Source organism: Oncorhynchus kisutch, linkage group LG30 (assembly GCF_002021735.2).
Source record: "Oncorhynchus kisutch isolate 150728-3 linkage group LG30, Okis_V2, whole genome shotgun sequence".
Lineage (NCBI taxonomy): Eukaryota > Metazoa > Chordata > Actinopteri > Salmoniformes > Salmonidae > Oncorhynchus > Oncorhynchus kisutch.
The window spans coordinates 1,215,175-1,239,311 of record NC_034203.2 but is presented as its reverse complement, the minus strand read 5'-3'; the positions used below and the strand labels follow the sequence as shown (position 1 = coordinate 1,239,311).

At 41.6% G+C, this 24,137-nt stretch overlaps 1 protein-coding gene across 2 annotated transcripts; it reads right to left on the bottom strand.

Moving 5' to 3' along the window:
• Positions 1-5,687: 5,687 nt before the first annotated feature.
• LOC109874931 (LIM zinc-binding domain-containing Nebulette) lies at positions 5,688-23,297 on the bottom strand. Of its 2 annotated transcripts, none has more exons than XM_020467000.2 (17): positions 22,987-23,297; positions 22,097-22,198; positions 21,244-21,290; positions 20,773-20,938; positions 20,227-20,324; positions 19,885-19,978; positions 19,155-19,254; positions 18,677-18,849; positions 18,163-18,282; positions 17,929-17,977; positions 15,922-16,415; positions 14,613-15,637; positions 13,816-14,487; positions 8,894-9,001; positions 7,982-8,156; positions 7,459-7,553; positions 5,688-6,996 (listed from the first exon to the last, which is right to left on the bottom strand). In XM_020467000.2, exons 1-12 carry the CDS (start codon positions 23,140-23,142, stop codon positions 15,569-15,571), a joined length of 1,668 nt encoding a protein of 555 aa, XP_020322589.1. In that variant the 5' UTR covers positions 23,143-23,297; the 3' UTR covers positions 5,688-6,996; positions 7,459-7,553; positions 7,982-8,156; positions 8,894-9,001; positions 13,816-14,487; positions 14,613-15,568. The 2 variants fall into 2 exon arrangements, with proteins under 2 accessions (XP_020322589.1, XP_031666205.1); XM_031810345.1 differs by having other exon boundaries at positions 13,816-13,900; positions 14,393-14,487; positions 17,929-18,282; positions 22,987-23,289.
• Between the last annotated feature and the right edge of the window lie 840 nt (positions 23,298-24,137).

Here is a 24,137-nt window from a genome sequence, read left to right as displayed (position 1 = left end):
TCCCTTTTATTGTGTGTTAGTCGGAGTTGGGGTCAGTCTTTTCAGGACATATCTACCATAAACATAACAAGCAATTCTCTACTCCTTAATTGAATTTCAATTTAATCCCTTAATTTAATTTACTCTAGTGTTGGTGTCTGCAGTGGTCTTGTTTCCTAAAATGTATATTATACTATGAGTACTTCAGTGGGATTCAATTGTTTTATTCAAGATGAGAGGAAAAAGATCACGTAAATGACTTTTTAAATTTAAAAAAATATGGAGAACTCCATTTTGTGAACTGTTTTGGACAATACCTTCTCCAAACGTATAAAACGAATCTGAAAACAAGTCATCATGGGAGCCTGTTCCCATGTGCAGCAGGTTTTTGAAGAGGATGAGATTATAAAAGTTCTTGCCTCCCTTGTGGAACCTGTGTTCTGTGTCTCCAGGAAACGAGACTGTCCCTGAAGCTGTGCGCAATCAGAGACAGCCAGCATGTGAATTTGGGCTCGTCAAAGTACCGCCTAAGACCAGAGTAAATGAGTATATATTTAAGACTTGATTTTTGAAAAATATATTTCATATAAGTGAATTTCCAAACACTGAACAAAACCAAAAGAGCAATTTTTGGTGCAATACAGTTGACAAGCTTAATTCAGAGACGAGCTTTATTCAGAGACCACAAATGTTATCAAGTCGTAGACTGCTGTCCCTAGACTGTGCGGCTTTGCAGGTTCGAACTCTGTAGGACGCTGTCAATGATGACCTGGGACTTTGCTAAATGTCTTCACTAAATCAGATAATTAAGATGGTGTTTTAGGGGTCAAGTGTATAAATTTGCACTCATTGTACTATCGGTATTGTTCTCCCTTTTCGGACAACTTTTTTTGTCTCACCAAAATTGAATTACAAATACTGCCTTTTGTTTGACGGATACATTCAGATATGTTGCAGAACGTGAACTTACCCCAGTTCCTTCAGCAGTGAGTAGATGTCTTCGGGCAGCAGCAGGGCTTGGCTCACTGGTGTTTGGGGCTCTGGATAGACATGTCGAAAGGAAGCTGGCTGCTGACTAAACAACAAACATCACCAGCTTTCTGCATGAGAGAAGCATTAAACAAGGGAGAAGTTATTGTTTCTGGCTGTGTTGGCAAAATCACTACATATCCCATCCAGCCAAGCGGGGAGAGGTGGCCCGTTTTCACTGTTCCAAAACCAGTTAGAAACATCCAGCTAACCCTACGCCAGTGACACCGGTGGATCTCAAAACTGAACTTGGATCCGCGTTAAGTAGCAATGATATCCTTCGCCACCGTTGTTTTATGCCACTACATATTGCTCGAACTAGTCATGACTTCAACAAAACAATAACTAATTTTCAAGTTTCTTTACAGCGAATTTCTTAGTTACATGATTGTATAACGAGCAAAGGAGTTTAAGTTGAGGGTGCAGTATTTAAGTAGTTTGGCAATGAGCTTGCCCTTTTAGCCAGGGACAGGATATAGCTGGGCGCACATGCACCCTGGACTAATTCACGACAAACTCGTTTTTATGCTCTGATATCAGGAACTTGTGGCAAAGTTCAATCAAACAATTCAGAGGCAAACTAATACATAAGATGATAACTATTTAACGAATCAATATACAATCCTGAAATCAGCTGCAACTGTCAAGAGTAAAGATGTTTGAGTGAACCTGGGTCCTGAAAATGTATGCTGAAGTTGCTTCCGGCACGGTAGACTCTTTAGACTCAACTCTATTACTGTTCTCAGTTTCGGGGTGGGAATGTTTTTTTGCAGAATTCACAACTTGCTACACTTGTGAAAAACAAGTTTTGGTTTATTTCATAACCATTTATGAGTTATGACATTTTTTTCATAGTCTTATGTTTGGAGTGCTCCATGTGAGCAATGAGTGAGTCTTCTTCTTTGGGATTTGGTTGTCTGAGCGCATCCAATTTTTAGGTGCATACACCACCACCTATCGTACTGGTGTGTGAGGCCATTCACAGCCGATCTGCATTACATTATTTGATACGATACTCGTCTAAATTCTAACATAACCTCTACCCACATCTCAACATTCTAAACTCTGGAACTTCGACCCACATCTGAATAGACTAAAACCAACCTCAGCCTGCCAGTGACTTGGATTACAGGGCACACGCCACCGTGCCCGGCCAACCGAGAGACCTCCAAAAACGGAAACCTTCGAGCATGTCTGGTTTCTCTGTCTTGTTAAAACTTGGGGCTGCAATCTCGTTAACAGGATCGATATGACAACAGCCAGTGAAAGTGCAGGGCGCCAAATTTAAAACAGAAATCTCATAATTAAAATTCCTCAAACATACATGTATCTTATACCGTTTTAAAGGTAATATTGTTGTTAATCCCACCAGTGTACGATTTCAAATAGGCTTTACAGCGAAAGCACCACAAACGATTATGTTAGGTCACCACCAAGCCACAGAAAAACAGACATTTTTCCAGCCAAAGACGAGTCACAAAAAGCACAACTAGAGAAATGAATCACTAACCTTTGATCTTCATCAGATGACACTCATAGGACTTCATGTTACACAATAGATGTATGTTTTGTTTGATAAAGTTCATATTTATGTAAAGAAAATCTGAGTTTACATTGGCGTGTTACGTTCACTAGTTCCAAAAACATCCAGTGATTTTGAATAGCCACATCAATTTTACAGAAATATTGATAAATACAAGTGTTCCACATGGAATTATAGATATACCTCTCAATGCAACCGCTGTGTCAGATTTCGGAAAAAGCAAACCATGCAATCTGAGAATGGCCCTAAGAAAAGAAAAAATAATTATCCGCCATGTTGGATTCAACATAAATCAGAACATTATAAATATTCCCTTACCTTTGATGATCTTCATCAGAATGCACTCCCAGGAATCCTAATTCCACAAATGTTTGATTTGTTCGATAATGTCCATTATTTATGTCCAAGTAGCTACTTTGGTTAGGGCGTTTAGTACACAAATCCAAAGGCTCGTGCAGGTCGTCGGACGAAAAGTTCAAAAAGTTATATTACAGGTCGTAGAAACATTTCATACTAAGTATAGAATCAATCTTTAGGATGTTTTTATCATTAATCTTCAATAACGTTGCAACAGGAGAATTCCATTGTCTGTAGAAAAGCCATGGAACGCAGGTCGGTCTCATGTGAAATGCGCGTGACCAGGACCTGGCTCTCTGCCAGACCACTGACTCAAAGAGCTCTCATCCGGCCCTACACCACAGTAGAAGCCTCATTACATTTTCTAAAAGACGGTTGACATCTAGTGAAAGCCCTAGGAAGTGCAACAACTAATATCCCACTGTGTATTCGATAGGTGCTGAGTCCAAAAACGACAAACCTCAGATTTCCCACTTCGTTTGGTTTTTGCCTGCCATATGAGTTCTGTTATACTCACTGACATCATTCAAACAGTTTTAGAAACTTGAGTTTTTTCTATCCAAATGTACTAATAATATGCATATATTAGCAACTGTGACTGAGGAGCAGGCCGTTTACTCTTGGCACCTTATTCATCCAAGCTCCTCAACTGCCCCTGCAGCCATATGAAATTAATGTTGAGGGAGCTTGTGCGCCTGAGCATGCACAGAAGTACCTGGCCTGCAGCGCTCGTGGGACATTTAAGCCATGAACAACGCCTGACAGGCAACCCCGTCTTCCAGGCTGCATGCTGCCCTCAAGTCCAGAGCCAATCTGATGCAAGGAACGAGCAGATCGCCAAGAAGGTACGTTTCCATTAGGGTTGTGACTGTTAACGACAAGAATGCGTTTGTCAATTAATCTTGCAATATTTAACTGCTATTTAACAGACCTTTTATGTTATTGCTTTGGAGGGATAAGTATCACTTTGGATGAAATGAAAATAGACAAATTGACCTCCAGTGGATATTGTGACTGTAATCTGAATACATTTTAATAGGACTGGCCTCTACTGTCTTAGGTTATAACATGGTCTATACGAAATTAAACTAATTTGAAAAATGTTCAGCATTTATCATTCAAATGTCCAAAATATTTGGATTTCTTCCAGGCTGAACTTGGGTTACCTTAAATCACACACATCTTTAATCTAATATTCTAGCTATATCCAAACTTGTTTAGGCATTTTAGGAAAATGAGAAAATGGCAAGAGGAAAAAACTAAGTACCAAAACACGTGAAGAAGCGAAAGGAGAGGGTTTCAAAGGTGAAAGGCAAATGAGTGGATCCAGAAATCAGGGATACTATCCCTAAACATGAACTTTAACCCAGTAACTCTGAACTGATGGACATGGTCCTATGCCCTGGGTTGTTCTGAACACAGCACACGCACTCATGACTCCTATGCACACATGGAACCCAAACCGGATGCGCGTGTGCACTATCGTGCATACTTTTATTTTGTCCCCCCACACCAAACATGATCACGACACGCAGGTTAAAATATCAAAACAAACTCTGAAAACCAATTACATTAATTTGGGGACAGGTCGAAAAGCATCTAACATGTATGGCAATTTAGCTAGTTAACTTGCACTTGCCGGCTAATTTGTCCTGGGATATAAACATTGAGTTGTTATTTTACCTGAAATGCACAAGGTCCGCTACTCCGACAATTGATCTACACATAAAACAGCCAACTGAAACGTTTCAAGTCATCTCTCCTCCCAGGCTTTTTCATCTTTGAACCTATGGTGATTGACATCTACACTTTCATAGCATAACCTTGACAACCGGCAAAACATTTTCTTTCAATCACCCCACGTGGGTATAACCAATGAGATGGCACGTGGGTACCCGCTTCTAGAAACCAATGAGGAGATGGGAGAGGCAGGACTTGCAGCGCGATCTGCGTCAAATAGGAATGACTTCTATTTTAGCCCTTGGCATCGCAGATGCTTGTTGGCGCGCGCGAGTAGTGTGGGTGCAAAAATTAAATAACATGGATTCCTAAATGTATTTTGCGACACTCGCGCACGCAACGTGTCCAGTCTAGTCAGCATGTAACAGTAATATTGTATTTTATACATTTGTTGGTAATGTTGGCAATAGAACAAGCTTTCATATGATGCCCACCTGTCCCAGACTGGATTTATAAGGCACCGTTTTTCGATTGCGAAAATAACAGTAATTGTGATGCAGGGTCGTTGCCCAAACAAAACAACTGCATGTGTGCTTGCTCTATTTCAACGGCACAGCTAGGAGAGTTCAAAAAAGCACCAAATAGTTGAAGACTCAAGTAATTTCAATCCACTTTTATGACTTAGGAATTGTGCACACTTGAGGTGTGTGTCCCACTTGGAGACACCAGTTAGTACTCTCACTCAAACCCTTAATTATTTTCTTATGTTTCACCTACCCTACATTTTACAGGAATATTTTTATGTTACTGAATGTATCTAGAGTATTTTCTAATTTCGTTATCAACAAATGTGTCATGTGAACTGTTGTCTGCATTTTTGGTCCAATAATTTCCCCATAATCTCAAAACTGTTCCCTTTCAATTGCTACCATGGTTATGCATTTTCATGTAGCCTTATCCATATAGGCCCATTCCCACGAGTGTAAAGAGGTTAAGGGCTCTTCTATGTAGTTACTGCAACAGCTTGCTGGCAGGTGCTCCTGATGTCCTGTGCTAAAATTAGCTGTATGTACACCAAAATAACCACATGGAAATTGTGTATTGCAGCCAGTCATCTTTTATTTATTTTAAGGTATGGAAACTATTAAACAAGAAAATACTTAATGTTAATACATTTAACTTTAAAAAAACATTTATCTGCAAACCTTTTGCCTGCATTTGAATTGAAGACATGGAATCGAAGAAGTGCAAGTGACAGGTTGCATACAGTAGCTTGACATTACGTACTGGAATTTTGTCATGTTTACAACTTTAGATTTGAAGATGGAACACTCATTGTTAACATACTTTGTAGTGCACACACTGCTGTGAATAGAACATGTTATATACTATAAGCACACAAATGACAGTTATTCATTTTTAAACATGTACAGAATTTGAATCTTTACTTGTTCATATATTTCCAAAAACATTTTCAATTGCTATTACCACTTGTATATTCTGATGGAAATCCTCACCATACAGAGGCTTCGAGTGTCATGGTGCATCTTATCTACATAATGCTCTGTCAGACCCAGTATACACTCAGGTTGTACAACTACTGTTGGGCTAGATTCTATCATTAGCGAAACCAACATCCGCATAGCGGTCATTTTGGTGGTGGTGTGGCGTTAGAGCTGTCAAACCCACAAGCGGCTCCGTGTGTTACCTTATCGCGGACATGTTTTCTCCCCAATTTTCATGGTGTCCTGCGAAACACAACCCAACCGCACTGCTTCTTGACACAATGGCCACTTAACCCGGAAGCCAGCCGCACCAACGTGTCAGAGGAAACACCATACACCTGGCGACCGTGTCAGCGTGCCCAGCCAACCACAGGAGTCGCTAGTGCGCGATGGGACAAGGGCATCCCTGCTGGCTAAACCCTCCCCTAATCCGGATGACGCTGGGCCAATTGTGCACCGCCCCATGCATTAGCCCCTGTCAATATTTCTATAATTGATAGCCTACATTTTCTACCGCGGTAGGGATAATAAGAAAAGGAGTGGTTGGTGACACAAAAGCAGCCGCTCACAGATTTGTCATGTTATACACTATGCGGATGTTGGCCAATGAGGGTTTACGCTCGATCTGATTGAATTGAGGCCTTTATTTTTGTGCAGACAAACTGTTGTATCAAAACAGTTGTACAACTTGAATGTGTTCCAGGCCTTGAGTTAGTTTGGTAAGCCTTAGTGGAGACCCTCTATGTAGTTACCAGGGAGCATCCCAGACCTGCCAGTCCTTTGCACCGTGCCGTACACCCAACCCCCATCAATGGGCTGCACGCTGTGGATGATGTCACCGTCCCGAAACGACACCTCATCCGTGTCTTGGCTCACGTAATCGTAGAGGGCTCTGTACACACTCTGTGGCAAGATAGCACCAAGGTGAGACAACAGCTACATCCCAAATGGCACTTTATTCCCTAATATTGCACTACTTTTGACCAAAGTAGTTCACTAAATAGGGAAAAGGGTGCCAATTGGGGACTCTACCCAGTCGGGGTGCAAAAACACATCAACTGAAACAGTAGGCCGTTTGACCAGACTCACACTATTGGGGCCAACACAACCTGTACTGGGCTGGCTTGGACATTTTATTTTCATATGAACCTTTCCAGCATGGTTCCAGCAACTATTGTTTATGCGTAATCATGCTTGCCCAGTACAGTTTGGTCTGGCTCATCAAGTGTGAAAGGATATTTATTAGGATGCATGATGCTGATTTCTATTGTCAAGAGCAAACAATCTTTGTATCCCTGATGCCTGTCACAGACTTGATTGATTGCTAGATAAATGACTACTATATTAATAAATAGATTAATTCACCTGCAGAGACCGTAAGGAGTGCATACTGGTCTGGTGCATGTAGCTGTGCCCCTGGATGTGTCCACTGGGGTAGTACGCGCCTGGCAGCACAGGAGCTGCAAAGACACACCGCAGACAGTCTGTTACAGTACAGACACTTGGTTCAGTTGTTGCCTAAACACGGGGCTGACTCCATTATCCAGCAGCATGCTAAGACTAACCCAATATTGATGGCTATCTAACTGTTGGCTGCTGCTGCGGCTACAAATATCAAGGAAACTTGTTTGTTACTGTGATTCATCATGAACAATTTGAACCCGAGACAACTTAAAAATGTGGTATGGTTGAAGGGCTCCCTTGTAAAAGAGACCTTGGACTCAATGGGATTCCACCCTGCATGAATAAAGATTAAATATAAAGTTACTCAGGATTATGACCTCATCATAAATAGCAGGCCAACTTCCTGCTTACAGAAAAAAGAAAGAAACAACCTCTCAAGACCCAGACATCAAAAATAAAATGTCTATACAAGATTAAAACCCACCTACGATGACACCAGGCCTCCGGGCCATCTCCACTATGTACTGGTGCACACCCTTGTGCCCTGTATTTTCAGTTCGGACGTTTTGACGCAGCTGGCCACGCACAAGGTAAGGTGCATGAACACCATGTGTGACTCCTTGTGGGCCCATCACCTCAACGTCCTTGTGGTATTTCACCTGCGAGAGACACAGACAAGTTTACATGCTATCAGTGTATTCTGAGGATACATTAACCAGGGTTAATTTCATTTTTTTTAATGGTATAATAGGAAACCATTTCAATTACTATGTGAAACACAGTCAGATTATGCATCAGCTAAATATGCACATTTTGTTTTTAGGAAACACTGACAAATGTGTGGATCCAGACAACATATTTCCTAAGTAAACTAACTTTTGTGCATGTGGGTAAAAAAAAAAAAAATCTTATACACATGTTATACACCTACATACATCGCCTCCAGAAGGCATTCATACCCCTTGACCTTTTCCACATTTGGTTGTGTTTCTGGTGATTTCTTTTGTTGTCACTAGCAATGACCAACAACCATCTTGACAGATCTTGAATAATTTTAAGAATAATGTGCAAAGCTCTGACTTACCCAGAAAGACTCAAAGCTGTAATCATTGCCAAAGGTGATTCTAACGTATTGACTCACAGGTGTGAGTTCTTACGTAAATGAGATATTTCTGTATTTTTTGCAAAAATGCCTAAATACATGTTTTCCCTTAGTCATTATGGGGTATTGTGTGTAGATGGGAGGGATAAATGTAAACCCTTTTGAAATCTGGCTGTAACACAATAAAATGTGGCATATGTCAAGGGGTATGAATACTTTCTGAAGGCACTGTACGTATAGCTCCCAACTAATTTCCTCCCTCCGGTGGATGGGCAAAGAGACACTTGAACCTACATTACTGATCTGATCCTGGGCTCGTCGTAGTCTCTGCAGCTCAGGAGTGTCCAGCACAAATTTGAAGCCTCGTCCTTTGCTCTCCTCAAAGTCTTTCTTGTACTTCACCTGCAGATTGGGGAGAGCTTGAGCGGTTAGCTGTAAAATGTATGCAACCAAGCAGTATACAGTTACTATACTCTTGGATGGAAAGTCAATTATAAGGTATTCTATCAAACAATGACAGTGCAACACCCCTTGTCTCTAACTCCATCCCAGTCCATAAGCATACTTGGTAACAAGTATTTTCCAAAATCTTTGGGTTAACGCACTTCAGATTGTAACAAGCCTAGGCAAAGGCCATTAATTATACTATTATTCAACCAAGCAGTCTCCAAAATCAATGCCGAGAGAGACTATGGCCGTAATTCAACCCGAACACGCTTTGTTGTCCTAAATCTAGAAAAGCACGAATACATGCTGTCCATTTACTGTAATTTATGTACATTTCCGTAGTCCTTTACACTCGTATACAGGTTGACAATGGCAGATTTGGGCACTGATAAGCGCCTAAATTGGAACGCAGTGGCTGTCCTAAGTAACACCCTATAAATTACCTCAGAGCTCAGGCTCTGCCCTTCACAGCGCTGTATGGGTTTTGACTGACAGCTGTAAACAACAATAATGATCCTGTGATTGGCGGGGATGCAGGGTTGTTTTTCAAACTAAACAACTAGGCTAAAAGTTTGTTCCTGTAGTTCCTCAATGGCACAGCTAGGAGAGCTCCAAAAAGCACCTTATAAACTCAGCAAAAAAAAGAAACGTCCCTTTTTCAGGACCCTGTCTTTCAAAGATAATTCGTAAAAATCCAAATAACTTAACAGATCTTCATTGTAAAGGGTTTAAACACTGTTTCCCATGCTTGTTCAATGAACCATAAACAATTAATACACATGCACCTGTGGAATGGTTAAGACACTAACAGCTTACAGACGGTAGGCAATTAAGGTCACAGTTATGAAAACCTAGGACACTAAAGAGGCCTTTATACTGACTCTGAAAAACACCAAAAGAAAGATGCCCAGGGTCCCTGCTCATCTGCGTGAACGTGCCTTAGGCATGCTGCAAGGAGGCATGAGGACTGCAGATGTGGCCAGGGCAATAAATTGCAATGTCCGTAATGTGAGATGCCTAAGACAGCTCTACAGGGAGACAGGACGGACCAGTGATCGGAGGGCAATGAGGACGTTTCTTTTTTTAATGAGTTTAGTAGAAGACTCTTGTGCATTGAAATGGCTTAGGAACTGTGCACATTTTGGAGAGGTGTGTGGCCACTTTGAGATACCAGTTAGTCCTCTCACCCAAACCCTTGTCATTTTGTCTTATGCTGCACCCATATTCTTATCATGTTACAGAATGTAAACAGAGTATTTTCAGATTTTGTCAAAAAGTACAGTAAATGTCAAATACACATCAAATCAACATTGCAATTTTTGGATTCAGTCGTGTCAGGTGAACTGTTGTGTCCTCAACAATCTCCAAAGTGTTCCCTTTCAATTGCTAGCAAGCATTTCATATTTCTTCTGTAAACAAACATTTTAATTCAGCCCTAGGCCAATTCCCACAAGGGTAAAGGGTTGAATGGGAATTATATCAAAGTACATCTCCAGAGAAAGTGCTCCATCAGAGCATGCCTTCTCCCTACACAGCGCACCATGCCCCCCAGTACATGGAAACAAATGTCAAAACGGAAATGGGCATTTTGACTCTTAAATGAATTATATACTGAACAAAAATATAAAACGCAACATGTAGAGTGTTGGTCCCATGTTCCATGAGCTGAAATAAAACATCCCAGAAATGTTCCATATCCACAGAAAGCCTATTTCTCAAAAAATGTTATGCACAAATTTGTTTACATCCATGTTAATGAGCGTTACTCCTTTGCCAAGATAATCTATCCACTTGACAAGTGTGGCATAGCACGAAGCTGATTAAATAGAATGATCATTATACAGATGCACCTTGTGCTGGAGACAATAAAAGCCTACTCTAAAATGTGCAGTTTTGTCACACAACATATTGCCACGTCTGAAGGTTTGAAGGAGCGTGCAATTGGCATGCTGACTGCAGGAATGTCCACCACTGCTGCTGCCAGTGAATTTAATGTTAAACTCTCTACCATAAGCAGCCTCCAAAGTCGTTTTAGAAAATTTGGCAGTACGTTTAACTGGCCTCACAACCGCAGACCACCGTGTAACCACGCCAGCCCCGGACCTCCACATCCCGGCTTCTTCGCCTGTGGGATGTCTGAGACCAGCCACCCGGACAGCTGATGAAATTTCTGTCTGTAATAAAACCCCTTTGGGGGGAAAAAATGAATTGATTGGCTGGCTCCCCAGTGGATGGGCCTATGCCCTTCCAGGCCCACCCATGGCTGCGGCCCTGTACTCTAAAATTGATTAAATTGTTATTTTCCTCATCAATCTACACACAATACCCCTAAATGACAAAGTAAAAACGTATTTTTAAACAAATTTATAAAACTGAAACATCACATATACATACGTATTCAAACCCTTTACTCAGTACTTTGTTGAAGCACCTTTGGCAGTGGTTATGTTGACGCAACAAGCTTGGCACACCGGTATTTGGGGAGTTTCTCCCATTCTTCTCTACAGATCCTCTCAAACTCTGTCAGCCAGTAAAATATGCTGAGAAGGATTATCACCACAGCAAGCAAGGTACTTGGAGTCAAACAGACAGGCTTGGATGGGATCTTTAAGGTCAGGGCCCTCAACAAGGCTCACAAAATTATTTTAGACCCAAGCCACCCCCTGTACCAGGACGTTGAACTACACCCCTCTGGGTGCAGGTATAGGGCACCCCCGGCAGGAAAAACCGAACTAGACAATAATTTGTGTCAGGTGTGATATCCCTCCTTAACAGCTCAGGCTAATGTTCCTATCGACCCAATAATAACATCAGGCTCTTTCTATTGGTATGTAACTTATGAAATGTTGTATTGTCAATTTGTTTTCTGCGGTATTTAAACAGCACTTTAAATGTGTATATGATACTGCAACAAAATTTCCCCATCGGGACAATAAAGTAGGTAAGTAAGTAAGGTCGGATGGAGAGCGTCATGGCACAGCTATTTTCAGGTCTCTCCAGAGACGTTTGATTGGGTTCAAGTCCAGGCTATGGCTGGGCCACTTAAGGACATTCGGAGACTTGTCCCAAAGCCACTCCTACGTTGTCTTGGCTGTGTGCTTAGGGTCATTGTCCTGTTGAAAGGGGAACCTTTTCCCTAGTCTGAGGTCCTGAGCAGGTTTTCATCAAGGATCTCTGTAATTTGCGCCGTTCATCTTTCCCTCGATCCCGACTAGTCTCCCATTCCGTGCTGCTGAAAAACATCCCCACAGCATGATGTGCCATCACCTTGCTTCACCTTCGGGATGGTGCCAGGTTTCCTCCAGACGTGACGCTTGGCATTCAGGCCAAGGAGTTCAATTTTGGTTTCATCAGACCAGAGAATCTAGTTTCTCATGGTCAGAGTCTTTAGGTGCCTTTTGGTAAACTGTCATGTGTCTCTACGACCTCATGGCCTGGTTTTTGCTCTGACATGCACTGTCAACTGTGGGACCTTACATAGACAGGTGTGTTCCTTTCCAAATTATATCCAGTCAATTGAATTTACCACAGGTGGACTCCAACTTGTAGAAACATCTTGAGCATGATCAATGGAAACAGGATGCACCTGAACTCAATTTCCAGTCTTATAGCAAGGGTCTGAATACTTATGTAAATACAGTGTTACGTTTTTTTTCTTTTTCTAAAAACCTGGTTTTCACATTGTCATTATGGGGTATTATGTGTAGTTTTAATCCATTTTAGAATAAGGCTGTAACATAACAAAATGTGGAAAAATACAAGGGGTCTGAATACTTTCCCAATGCACTGTATATACCAATTTATTCTGGAAGAATATAACTTAAATGCCTCATGAGCTTAGTAGAATTATCATACCCCATCAAAACCCCCAAATATAAGCTTGTTTTAAGCCATTCTTTGAAAACAATGTATATTTAAACAAATACTGTATAGCCTCAACACATTGTTAAAACTATAATGTTGATGTCATGGATGGTCAGTCTGAGCATCCATAGCTCTGTCTATACATTTGAGAGTGGTTACATTGCTCCAGGCTTATCTCTCAGCTGTTTACCAAAAGAGTGGCAGATTGCGCCTTTAACCTGAGGGTATTTAAAGGGCATTGTCCCCTAGACAGATTCAATAGATACACAAGTCAACCTTATTGATTAAATGCTCTGTTAGTCAGAATCCAGCACCCGATGCACTAAATATGTTGCTTGACACTGTTACATAAAGCGCTGTCTCCATAGAAGGGACGGGAAACCTTCCATGTAAAATATCTAGAGGTCAGCTTTTGTCAAGCATAGTGGAAGTGTGTCTTGAGTAGGGAATAGTGCCAGGAACCCTCAAGAGTGAGATGGCAGCACAAAGTGCATGGGCAGGTGGAGAAGCCAGGGGGATCCTTCAGCAGCCAGCAGAGTTGAGCGCTAGCTCATTCCCCCTCATCCTGGGCTGTTTTCAAATTGGAAGCAAACGGAACAGGACCTACCTGCATTTTTCCAATAAGAAATGCTTGTTTACCTTTTGTTGCAACCCATTAAGCTACAGTGTGCACCAATGAATACACCCCCATAACGTCACACCTTGTTACATGTGCAGGCAAATTAAACTGCGTAGTTTCACTCCCCTCCATTCAATCCACTCCACGACTATATTGAATTAATATATTGATTGAAAAACAACTATGGTCATAATTGTTTTTGATCATCATATTTTTTGGCAAACAGATTTTAAATGTAAAAGGGAATAATGATGGTTCAAAAGGCAAAGGTGTGTATACTGCATACCTGACTCTGAAGCTCACTTTGCTGTCTCAGTCGAAGGTTCTCAGGAGTATCTGCAACAATGGTGAATGACTGCTTTGGATAGTGCCTGCAAGGATGTTATATGTTTACTATATCTTTAAATCTTATCAGAGTTGCCACAACTGAATTTACTTCAAAATTAAAGTGATTCGATTGTATTTTATTCTATAAGGACAGTGGGAATGAGTGAATCCGTGCACTGTTTTCAGCTCCCACACAAGTGATTTTAGCCTAACAAAGCGACAGAGGAAGACCATGTTGGTTGAAACATCATTTGCCATTTATCATTAAAAAGCTCTGTAAAGTTTCACTTGTGGGAGCAACAAACCGTTTGCAGACAACACTAGTTCCTTAATCTGGGTCTGGGAAACCGACTTTAGGGTAAACCAATTACACCTGTAATATTTACCAACAACATTATTCAAATGACCGGAATAGAACACACGTATTCAAACTACAATACAGCACAAAAGTACGTAGAGGGTTTCTCACAGACAGCAGTTGGTGAAAATTCAGTAGGGAAATAGCATTTGGAGGCTAAGGGAACAACACGACTCACGAATTACAGTAGGGCTTCTTTTCATAGCCTTTGTAGTTCTTCATGTTGAGGGTCATCCTGCAGACCTCACAGTGGAAACATCCTTTGTGCCAATACTGCATAAGAGTGTCAATACAAAGGCAAAACCATCAGATATCTCAAAAAAAATAAGACACCCATTAGTACGTTCATCAGAGGTAGTCCTAAAATGACAAACAACAACAGACAGTTCAGGTCTCACCTTATCCAGGCAGTTGACTTTCTCTGTGGCATAAACAATTTTCCCACAGCGCGCACAATGAGGATTCATATTCACCAAATTAGTCTGACTTCAAAACTCAAAAGATAATAAGGAGTACTAACACAGTAAACACAGGCTGTGTAGCAGTGTGGGTGTTGACTCTTGGAGGATTATCAAAGCACTGCCTCGGTAGGGAGGGAGGTGGACATAATAACATTTCCCCCCTGCCTAGACTACCTCTGAATCACACTGCCCAGACCTGCCCAATTTCATGATGTACAATGATTCAGGTCGGACTACATGCCTATACATAAAAAATTAAAAAATATACAAATAGTATACTGTAAAAATTTAAATACAATAAAAATGGCCTATTCTGTACTTTCGCCTCCTTCATTAGGTACTTACTCAACCCCATATTCATATTTGCCTTCAAAAAATGTATATATTTTCATATCTTACTTTTCGTTCAAACATAGTACATTGACGCATTACACTAAAATGGGTCTCAAAGACATGTCATCCATGTAAATAAATAAAACAGTTTATTTCCTCATCTCAAAGAAGTTATATTCAGTACATGTGTGATTTCAAATGACAGCGCAAAGCAGAAGTCAAAACATATTGAAGTACAAAAAAAACTATAGATGTTTTTTGTTGGTGCTTTGAATCCTCACATAGCAGTTCAGAGGCTGGATGGCATGCTTTGGGTGGAGCTAAGGCACATGACAGACATGAGAGGATGGCCCTTCCCCCTGCTCCTCTCCCTGTCCTGTTCACAGATCTGAAGGAACTGGACAGGTAAAAGCAATATGGCCCAACAATATGCAATGTGGATTTTTTCACTATATTGCCTTCATCTATCCAGGCTTTTCAGATCACATTGAAGTGGATAGTAGCTAGGAAAAGGGACTAGGAGCCAGAAAGTGATTTCAAGATGGCCGTCCTTGGCGGAGTCAGCTCTTGGCCTGCTTCCTTTTCAGCACCAGCTCAGCCAAAAGTTTGTAACGTATCATACACTCCTCCTGAAAAATAAGTAGGGGAAAAGGTTATAGGTCCGTCACCATCCAAAATTATCATGTTTACCATCTCAACTATTCATGACAATTTAAGTTGTTCTTTCCATGTTAATTCTACCTAACTACCGCTAACAAATTATCTCATCAAAATTTGTCTTGAAATTAGACATAACACCACAGACAATATAGATTATATAGATAGATCAACTGTACACACACGACAAAAACTGGGGTCGACCAAATGTTTTGACACACCCTGCAATATTGCATTGTGGGGGACCAGCTCTCACCTTGCTCTTCCCGGGCACCACCTTGGCAATCCTGTCCCAGCGTTCCGTGGTGCCTCGCGGGTACTGCTGCAGGGCCAGCTCCAGAAGCTTCTGCTGGTTCTGGGTCCAGACGTCGTCAGCCACCGCGGCCTTCTCCTTGGAGGGTTGTGGGACCGAGGTGGTGGGCGGACTCTGCTCCTCCTCGCTGTCCTCGGTGGCAACTGTGGGGTCGAAGTCCCTCTGTCTGCGCCCCTTGGCTTTCTCCTCGCCCCCCACCCCTCCACCCCCAGTCTTTCTGCCTCTCCTCCTGACACCTCCTGCTTGAATGCCCTCTCCTTCATCCCCTCCTCCACTGGGCTCCATCCACTCTGCTGTGGCTGCTGCCAGAGGCTGGGGTTGCGGGTGTTCTCGCTGGGTCATGACGCTGTCGGGTACAGCTCCGGCCCCAGCTTTGGATCCCTTTCCTGAGAGTGCTGCGCTGCCCTGAGCCTTGAGCTCCGAGAGCTTCACCAGCCCTGCATCAGAGAGGTAGAAGTTAAAATGCTGCCCAGTATTTGGATTTGGATAGTCCCATATACACCTGCTCTTTCCAAGACAATCCAATCAGGTGAAAGCTATAATCCTTATTGATGTCAGTTGTTAAATCCACTTCAATCAGTGTAGATGAAGGGGAGGTGGGAGGGTAAAGAAGGATTTTTAAGCCTGGAGACAATTTAGACATGGATTGTGTACCATTTAAACAGTGAATGGGCAAGACAAAAGATTGAAGTGCCTTTGAACAGGGTATGGTAGTAGGTGCCAGGCGCACCGGATTGTGTCAAGAATTGCAACGCTGCTGGGTTTTTCCATGCTCAACTGTTTCCTGTGTGTATCAAGAATGGTCCATCACCCAAAGGCCATCCAGTCAACATGGCAAAACTGTAGAAAGCATTAGAGTCAACATCGGCCAGCATCCCTGTGGAACGCTTTCGATACCTTGTAGAGTCCACGCCCTGACGAATTAAGGCTGTTCAGAGGGCAAAAGGGGGGTGCAACTTAATATTAGGAAGTTGTTCTTAATGTTTTATACATGTGTAGATGATCATACTAACAACAAACTATCTGTTGATAAGCAACTGCTTGGAATGATTAGGTTTAGAATTAAGGTTAGGATAATGCAAAGCGCCACATCTGGAGGAAACCTGGCACCATCTCTACGGTGAAGCATGGTTGTGACAGCATTGTGCTGTGGGGATGCGTTTCAGCGACATGGACCTGGAGACTAGTCAGGATCGAGGGAATGGACAGAGCAAATTACAGAGATCCTTGATGAAAATCTGCTCCAGAGCACTCAGGACCTCAGACTAGGGCAAAGGTTCAACTTCCAACAGGTCAACGACCCTAAGCACACAGTCAAGACAACGCAGGAGTGGCTTTCACTTTCACTCCAACAGATTCATGTGAGCAAATGGTATTTGGATAGTCCCATATACACCTGCTCTTTCCATGACAATCCGATCAGGTGATTAATTTTAAGCATATTGAGAAGAATGTCCTTGAGTGGCCCAGGCAGGGCCCGGACTTGAATCCAATTGAACATCTCTAGAGAGACCTGAAAATGGTATTCAATTCAAAAGGGGGATTTGATTTGAAAATAGCTGTGCAGCGTCGCTCCCCATCCAACCTGACAGAGCTTGAGAGGATCTGCAGAGAAGAATGGGAGAAACTCCCCAAATACAGGTGTGCCAAGCTTATAGCATCATACTCAAGGCTGTAATCGCTGCCAAAAGGTGCTTCAACAAAGCACTGAGTAAAAGGTCTGAATACTTATGTAAATGTGATATTTCAGTTTAGAAAAATCTAAAAACCTGTTTTTGCTTTGTCATTATGGGGTATTTATTGTGTGTAGCTTGAGGAAACAAATACTATTTAATCCATTTTAGAATACAGCTGTAACGTAACAAAATGTGGAAAAGGTCGAGGGGTATGAAAACTTTCTGAATGCACTGTTTATACTGTGAAAAATCAAGTAAAAATAAGCTTATTTACCTGATGTGTTGGTTTGACCGTCTTTAACTTGTTTGACTTTTGCAGTAACCTGCAAAGGATCACAATATTTAGCATATTTCATTGATACTCTATGATGAGCGCAAGCTAGTAGTCTCCTAAATTTCCAAACACAAATGTTAATTTTGCCATATATTTGCCTAGGACTGCCAAAACATTCACATCCATCTGAGTTCAGAGTTTTCCATGCACCACCCATTCCCAATGTAGACTGACATCTGTCACCGATCTTCCTAGTTCGTGTGCGATCTTCTCCCAGCGACCAGGTGTACCCCCAGGGAACTTGGCCATACTCCTTGTCAGAAGAGTGATGTCCTCTTCTGACCACTCAGGTGCCTGAGGAAACAACAAACAAGACTAGATCATATAAATTCCAAATAAGGCCATTGTGGCTTACGGTGGTCTAGGGCTGAAAAACTCCAGAAACTTGACCAATTTTCAGATTTTTCAGGAATCCCTGTTGGAGGAAAACCCATTTTTGTTGAACATTCTGCAACAATGACCATCTAAAATCTACTCCATTTGGCATGTTGCCTCATGCAATTTGCCTTACTTGATCATAGAACTAGAATCTATTTGACATATCAAACTATGGTAACTTCCCAGTTACACCTACAAATGGCAAATAAAACTTGAACTTTATAATCCATTTTGCCTGAATTAAAAGTGCAGAGCTTTAGTAATGTCGTGGAACAAATCCTTTCGCAGCAGGAAAATATTGCGGACCCACCTTTTTCTTTTGAGACTTCTTATCCTCTAGCCAGTCATCCATCTGGTCTTCGATCTCCTCGATGGACGTTCCCTGGTCGTATACTGGTGAGTATGCACTGTCTGCGACCTTGAGCGAAGGCTCATAAACGGGGAACTCAAACTTCGGCTTCTTCACTTTGGGTCGTTTCTCTTCTGTGGGATGACAAGTGAGGAATGGGATAAGACGAGCACATCTACAAAACATGGCTAGGGGAAATGCAACTGATGTATTGTAGTTCCTGAATGATTACAGGAAAATTATTTCGCTATAGAAATGAAATGTCATTATTTCCTATTTCATTTGATGCATCTAACCTTTATTTTACCAGGCAGGTTAATAAATGTTTAAAAAAAAAACATTTTTTTCAATAAAGGCCAGGTGAACAAAAGTGAACAATTAAAGTCACAATTCAGCAGAAATGGTCTACTGGACGCAATAAAATACTACAAGTCCTTACTTATTGTTGTAGCTTCCTGTTCTTCCAGTGCCATGGCTTCCGCTTCCTCTTTCTCTCTGATTTTCATCTCCTTATAATCTTCGTAATACTGTTTGGCATCCTGTAACACAGACAAAATGGATGACAATTGTCACTGGGGATATGGATAAGATCTTATGAAATTGCATCATTTATTTTACATGAATAAAGTTATAGAAACTGTGCAAGGGAATACTTTCACTAGGCACTGTATATTTCAGGTCAAAATCAACATCCAGCTGGAGATTCACATCTCCCTCACAAGCTTTAAGAACCAGCTCACAGATCACCGTACCTGTTCATAGCCCATCTGTATACAGCCCATCTATCTACCTCATTCCCATACTGTATTTATTTATTTTGCTCCTTTTGCACCACAGTATCTCTACTTGCACATCCATCTTTTGCACATCTACCATTCCAGTGTTTAATTGCCATATTGTAATTGCTTCGCCACCTTGGCCTATTTATTGCCTTAACTCCCTTATTTGCACTCACTGTATATAGACTTTTTTTTCTACTGTATTATTGACTATGTTTTGTTCATTCCATGTGTAACTGTGTTGTTGTATGTGTCGAACTGCTATGCTTTATCTTGGCCAAGTCACAGTTGCAAATGAGAACTTGTTCAACTAGCTTACCTGGTTAAATAAAGGTGAAATTAAAAAAATCTAAAGGTGAAGTAGTTTGGGTGAATGAGTTGGAGGATTACCTGGATGACATGGGGCAGGGACTTGACAGAGAGATACAGCCAGATGCTCAGCTTGAGTGGCAGGATATCCTGCCAATGAGGTTTGTCATGTGACCTGACAGGAAATGGACATATTAGGAACTGTGACCATGTTTATTATTACATACAAACATATGAACAGGATAAATGACCAACATTCCAATGTGTTTTCCATGATATTTTCACATGTAAATAGCACTGGATTTCTACAATATTCAGTTCCGCCGTTTTAAAAGTCAGGCCTTCATTGGAGCAGCAAATTATTCATCAATTTTCTATTTACTTGTGAAATTAGAAATGTGTAGTGACAAAAGCTCAACTCACTTCTCAATTTTATCCTGTCCAACAAACCGTGATTCTTCAGCACTCTTGCTACTCATCTTTTTTTTCTTCTCCTTTTTCTTCTTGCTCAGAAGTTCATCCTAGTAAGAGAAGCACCATATGGGATAAAGAGGTCAGGTTATTAGTAGCCTACTTTGCTCACTCAAACACTCAGTTTTGTTTGCAAGTGTACTTGATTGAAGGAAACCATTTTACTGCAAATAACTTACATTTATTCTATGGCAGATAAAGAGAAATATGGAATAATTCAATAAGTTGCATTTTGGACTATTTAAATGAGCATTGTGAATAGGACAAATTAGTTCATGCAGTGGCCAAAGCTAAGAAACCCTGTCCTAAATTGCACCTGTACATTTCTACTTTCCTACACAGAAAAAGGCTTTTATTCCCAGCAATAACTGCCCAATGGGGGAAAAACAAGTTAAATGACTTGAATGAAAGCTGTGGAATGGATAACAACCACCTTTAATAACAGCTATTCAGTAAAGAACTAAGAGAAGGGTCAAGGGTCATGCACGGTCCCCTCACCAGCTGCTTCTCCAGGTAGATGGACCAGATGACTGCGTAGTGGCACACAGTGAGGATGAGGAAGAGCAGGAAGCCCAGCTCCCCATTGCTCATCTTCCTCACCCGCCTGTAGTAAAACACTGGCTGCCTCCAGTCCGGTAGCCCGTTGACCAGGACATCATTATACCTGTGGTTGGGAGGACCCAAAGCAATAGGTGGTGATGAGTGATTTGAGGATTTCCCTGATAGTACATTTTAGGGGTGGTGGACACTACCGTGCCGACCCAAACCATACATAGGAAATACATAAAGTGGACTATGGGGAATAACATGGTGAGAATATAGTATACATAATAAAAACAGAATACTAATGTTCTCAACAAAATTGTGTATGATAATATGAATTTGACAGACTCCTCCCACTTTCAGAAGAAATAAGTGCAAGGTCAACGGCAGGGACAACCAAAAGCAGGAAGAAGTTGTAAAACAGACCTCTCTCTCCTCTCTTCATCTTTCAGTACTTCATAGATGGCCACCAACTATGGGAGAAAATATGATCAGTAAGACAATAGACTACTTACAATCAACTAATCAATTAGTTTAAGATTGCATGAAAAGGACTATACCTAACCAACTAATTTTACTGCCATGAAACACTGCATATAAGTGTTTCACTTAAATACCTTTTCTAATGGCAGAATCTCTCTGTAAGGTGTCCATAGCTTACTTGCAAGATGTAGATCAAACAAGTTGAAGTTGGGCTTAAACGCTAACGGATGAAACCGCACTCCATGGTTTAGGGTGTTTCTGATGACTACACAAGTGGAGTGGAGCACAGGCTTTGTGGAAACTAGCTCCGACTACATTGATTCTCCCGGGGTCAATACTTCAAAAGATGCTAATTATGAAACGCCTACCTTGTAACCATGTTATTCCTCTGTAGTTATGTGCCTTTGTTTGCTGTAATCCATACTTCAATAAACGTTAATCAAATACAACCACCAAGTGTGTCACTGTTGAGATTTAACTGGCACATGGCGCAGAGTTGCCATCTTAGAGCAACAGCAATGAGTAAACAGTCGGTGGTAGTATTTGATTCAATTTATTGAAGTATGGATTTCAACAAACAAAGGCATGCAACTACAGAGGACAAACATAGGTACACAATAGGCGTTTCATAATTTCAATTTTTTGAAGTATTGACCTAGATTCCACAAAGCCTCGTCTCTGCTTCACTCCATTGGTGGAGTCTTCAGAAACTTCCTTCACCATGGAGTGGAGTTCAGTCCGCCCCAAAAAACATGGGGGAGTAGGGAGTGTTAAGATGGTGAGTGAGTGGGCTGACCTGTCTGAATTGGGTTTCAGCATTCTCGTCTTTGTTCTTGTCGGGATGCAAAGTGAGCGACAGCCTGCGATAGGCCTTTCTGATGTCCACTGACGAGGCATCCTGGAGTCAGGAGAGATGAACAGTAAAACTACACGTTCATGACACCTTTCAGAGGATATTGTGTGGTGAGATCTCACACAATCACCGGTTTATGGCAATAAATCAGTATGTATGCTCTCATTCTGCCTCCAATGTGGTGACTGACAACCCCCACAGCACCAGGGTCTAAGCTTCCCAATCCTATCCAGTGGACAGTAACCACCCCCGGGGCTAACACTTCCCACAAGGACATGGCATTCTGATGGGTGGCCAACCCTCTGCCGCGAGAGATACTGGGCATGCAGACTGTTGTTCCAGCCCTGCTACAACACACCTCTTTCAGCTAATCATGGTGCTGATGCGCAGCTGAAACGGAGTAATTGAATCGGATATGTTAGAGTAGGGCTGGACCAAAAACATGTTCCAGTGCTGCACACTTTGGCAGGTGAAGCAACAGTGACCCTGCAAGTGTTCTTGCAAGATGAAGAACTAACGATATTTACCCATTTTTAAATCAGTACCTCACTTGAGTGGAGGGAGGAATGGACAACTGAAAATGTGAAAAGAAACAAGCAACCTGACACGTCATGGTTTGCTCCTCTCCCGGTACACGTAACTAGTAAACGTTAGCTAGTTAGCTAAAAAAAAAAAAAATACAGCAGGCCCCGATATCGAAACAGATCCCTGAATGTGGCACAATGGCAAGCCGGCAAGCTACCTACTTAGCCCTTCAGGTTAGACAAACATTTACTAGCTAGCCAACGTTTATAGGTTACAAAAGAACTAACTTAACGATGACTTAACGTTACCTGTTCAACAGACAGGAATTCGTAAAAGTTTTGTTGAATTTCCTCCACCAGGTCGAACAACTCAAGGTCTGAATCCCAGGCATGAGAGGGACTTGGGTTTGCAATAAAAATACTGACGGCAAGAATAAACGAGAGGCCCAATGAAGCTGGGGTCATTATGAGGCTTTGACAATGTTGGCGGTAATATTGCACCGCGAAATATATATAAATAAATTATTCTGTGATACAGCTAACGTGTCTAGCTACTACCCTTACAACTGGCTGCTGCATATGCTAACAATTTGCTACATTTCCCACAATCCTCTGTTCTTTACCTTTTCCGGTTTCCTTCTTCTATGGTATTATGGCGATCCGCAAACGTTCGTTAGAGGTCCACGCCGCTGTCTACTGTAGGGGCTGTGTGCGCCTACGTTTCTGGGGTGTGAATTTTTCTTCACTAACCACGTTTCCATCCAAATGTATCATGCAGATGAATTACCTGACGCATGAAAAAAGTCACGACCGGGTTGATGGAAACATGAAATGACGTTACAACTTTATAAATACCGACAGACAATTTGTTCTTTCAATATTGTGGGATTTTTTTGTGTCGGTAAATTTAATTGTGCGAGAAATTATTATGCAGCCCACTCACTCACCATGTTATGAGCAAATATTGATGTAATAACCATCATATCGAAGTAAACTTGGGAGTCACGCAAGTGGAGCAGGGTCTAACATGCTGACCAGACCGGACATGTCGCGTGCGTGAGCATAGCAAAATAAATTTAGAAATCCATGTTATTTAATTATTGCACTCACACTGCTGGTGCGCGTCTGCGATGCCAAGGGCTAAAATAGAAGTCATTCCTATTTCTGACTCCGATCGCGCTGAAAGTCCTGCCTCTCCCATCTCCTCATTGGTTTATAGAAGCAGGTACCCACTTGCCATCTCCTCATTGGTTATACCCACGTGGGTGATTGAAATACGAACTGTTTTGTCTGTCTTCATGGTAATACTATGAAAGTTTAGATGCCAATAACCATATACGTTCAAAGATGAAAAAGTCTGGAATGAGGAGAGATGACTAGAAACGATTCGGTTGGCCGTTTTATGTGTGGATTAATTTGTCGGAGTAAAGGAGCTTGTGCATTTCAGGTAAAATAACAAC

Bases quoted from the DNA above. Each gene is read 5' to 3' on its own strand.
- LOC109874931 (XM_020467000.2), bottom strand. From the start codon at position 23,142: ATGACCCCAGCTTCATTGGGCCTCTCGTTTATTCTTGCCGTCAGTATT. The intron at 20,939-21,243 runs GTCTGTTTTACA...TCCCAACCACAG, and splicing joins GATGAAGAGAGGAGAGAGAG to GTATAATGATGTCCTGGTCA. The intron at 20,325-20,772 runs GTGAGGGGACCG...TTCTCTTACTAG, and splicing joins TCTACCTGGAGAAGCAGCTG to GATGAACTTCTGAGCAAGAA.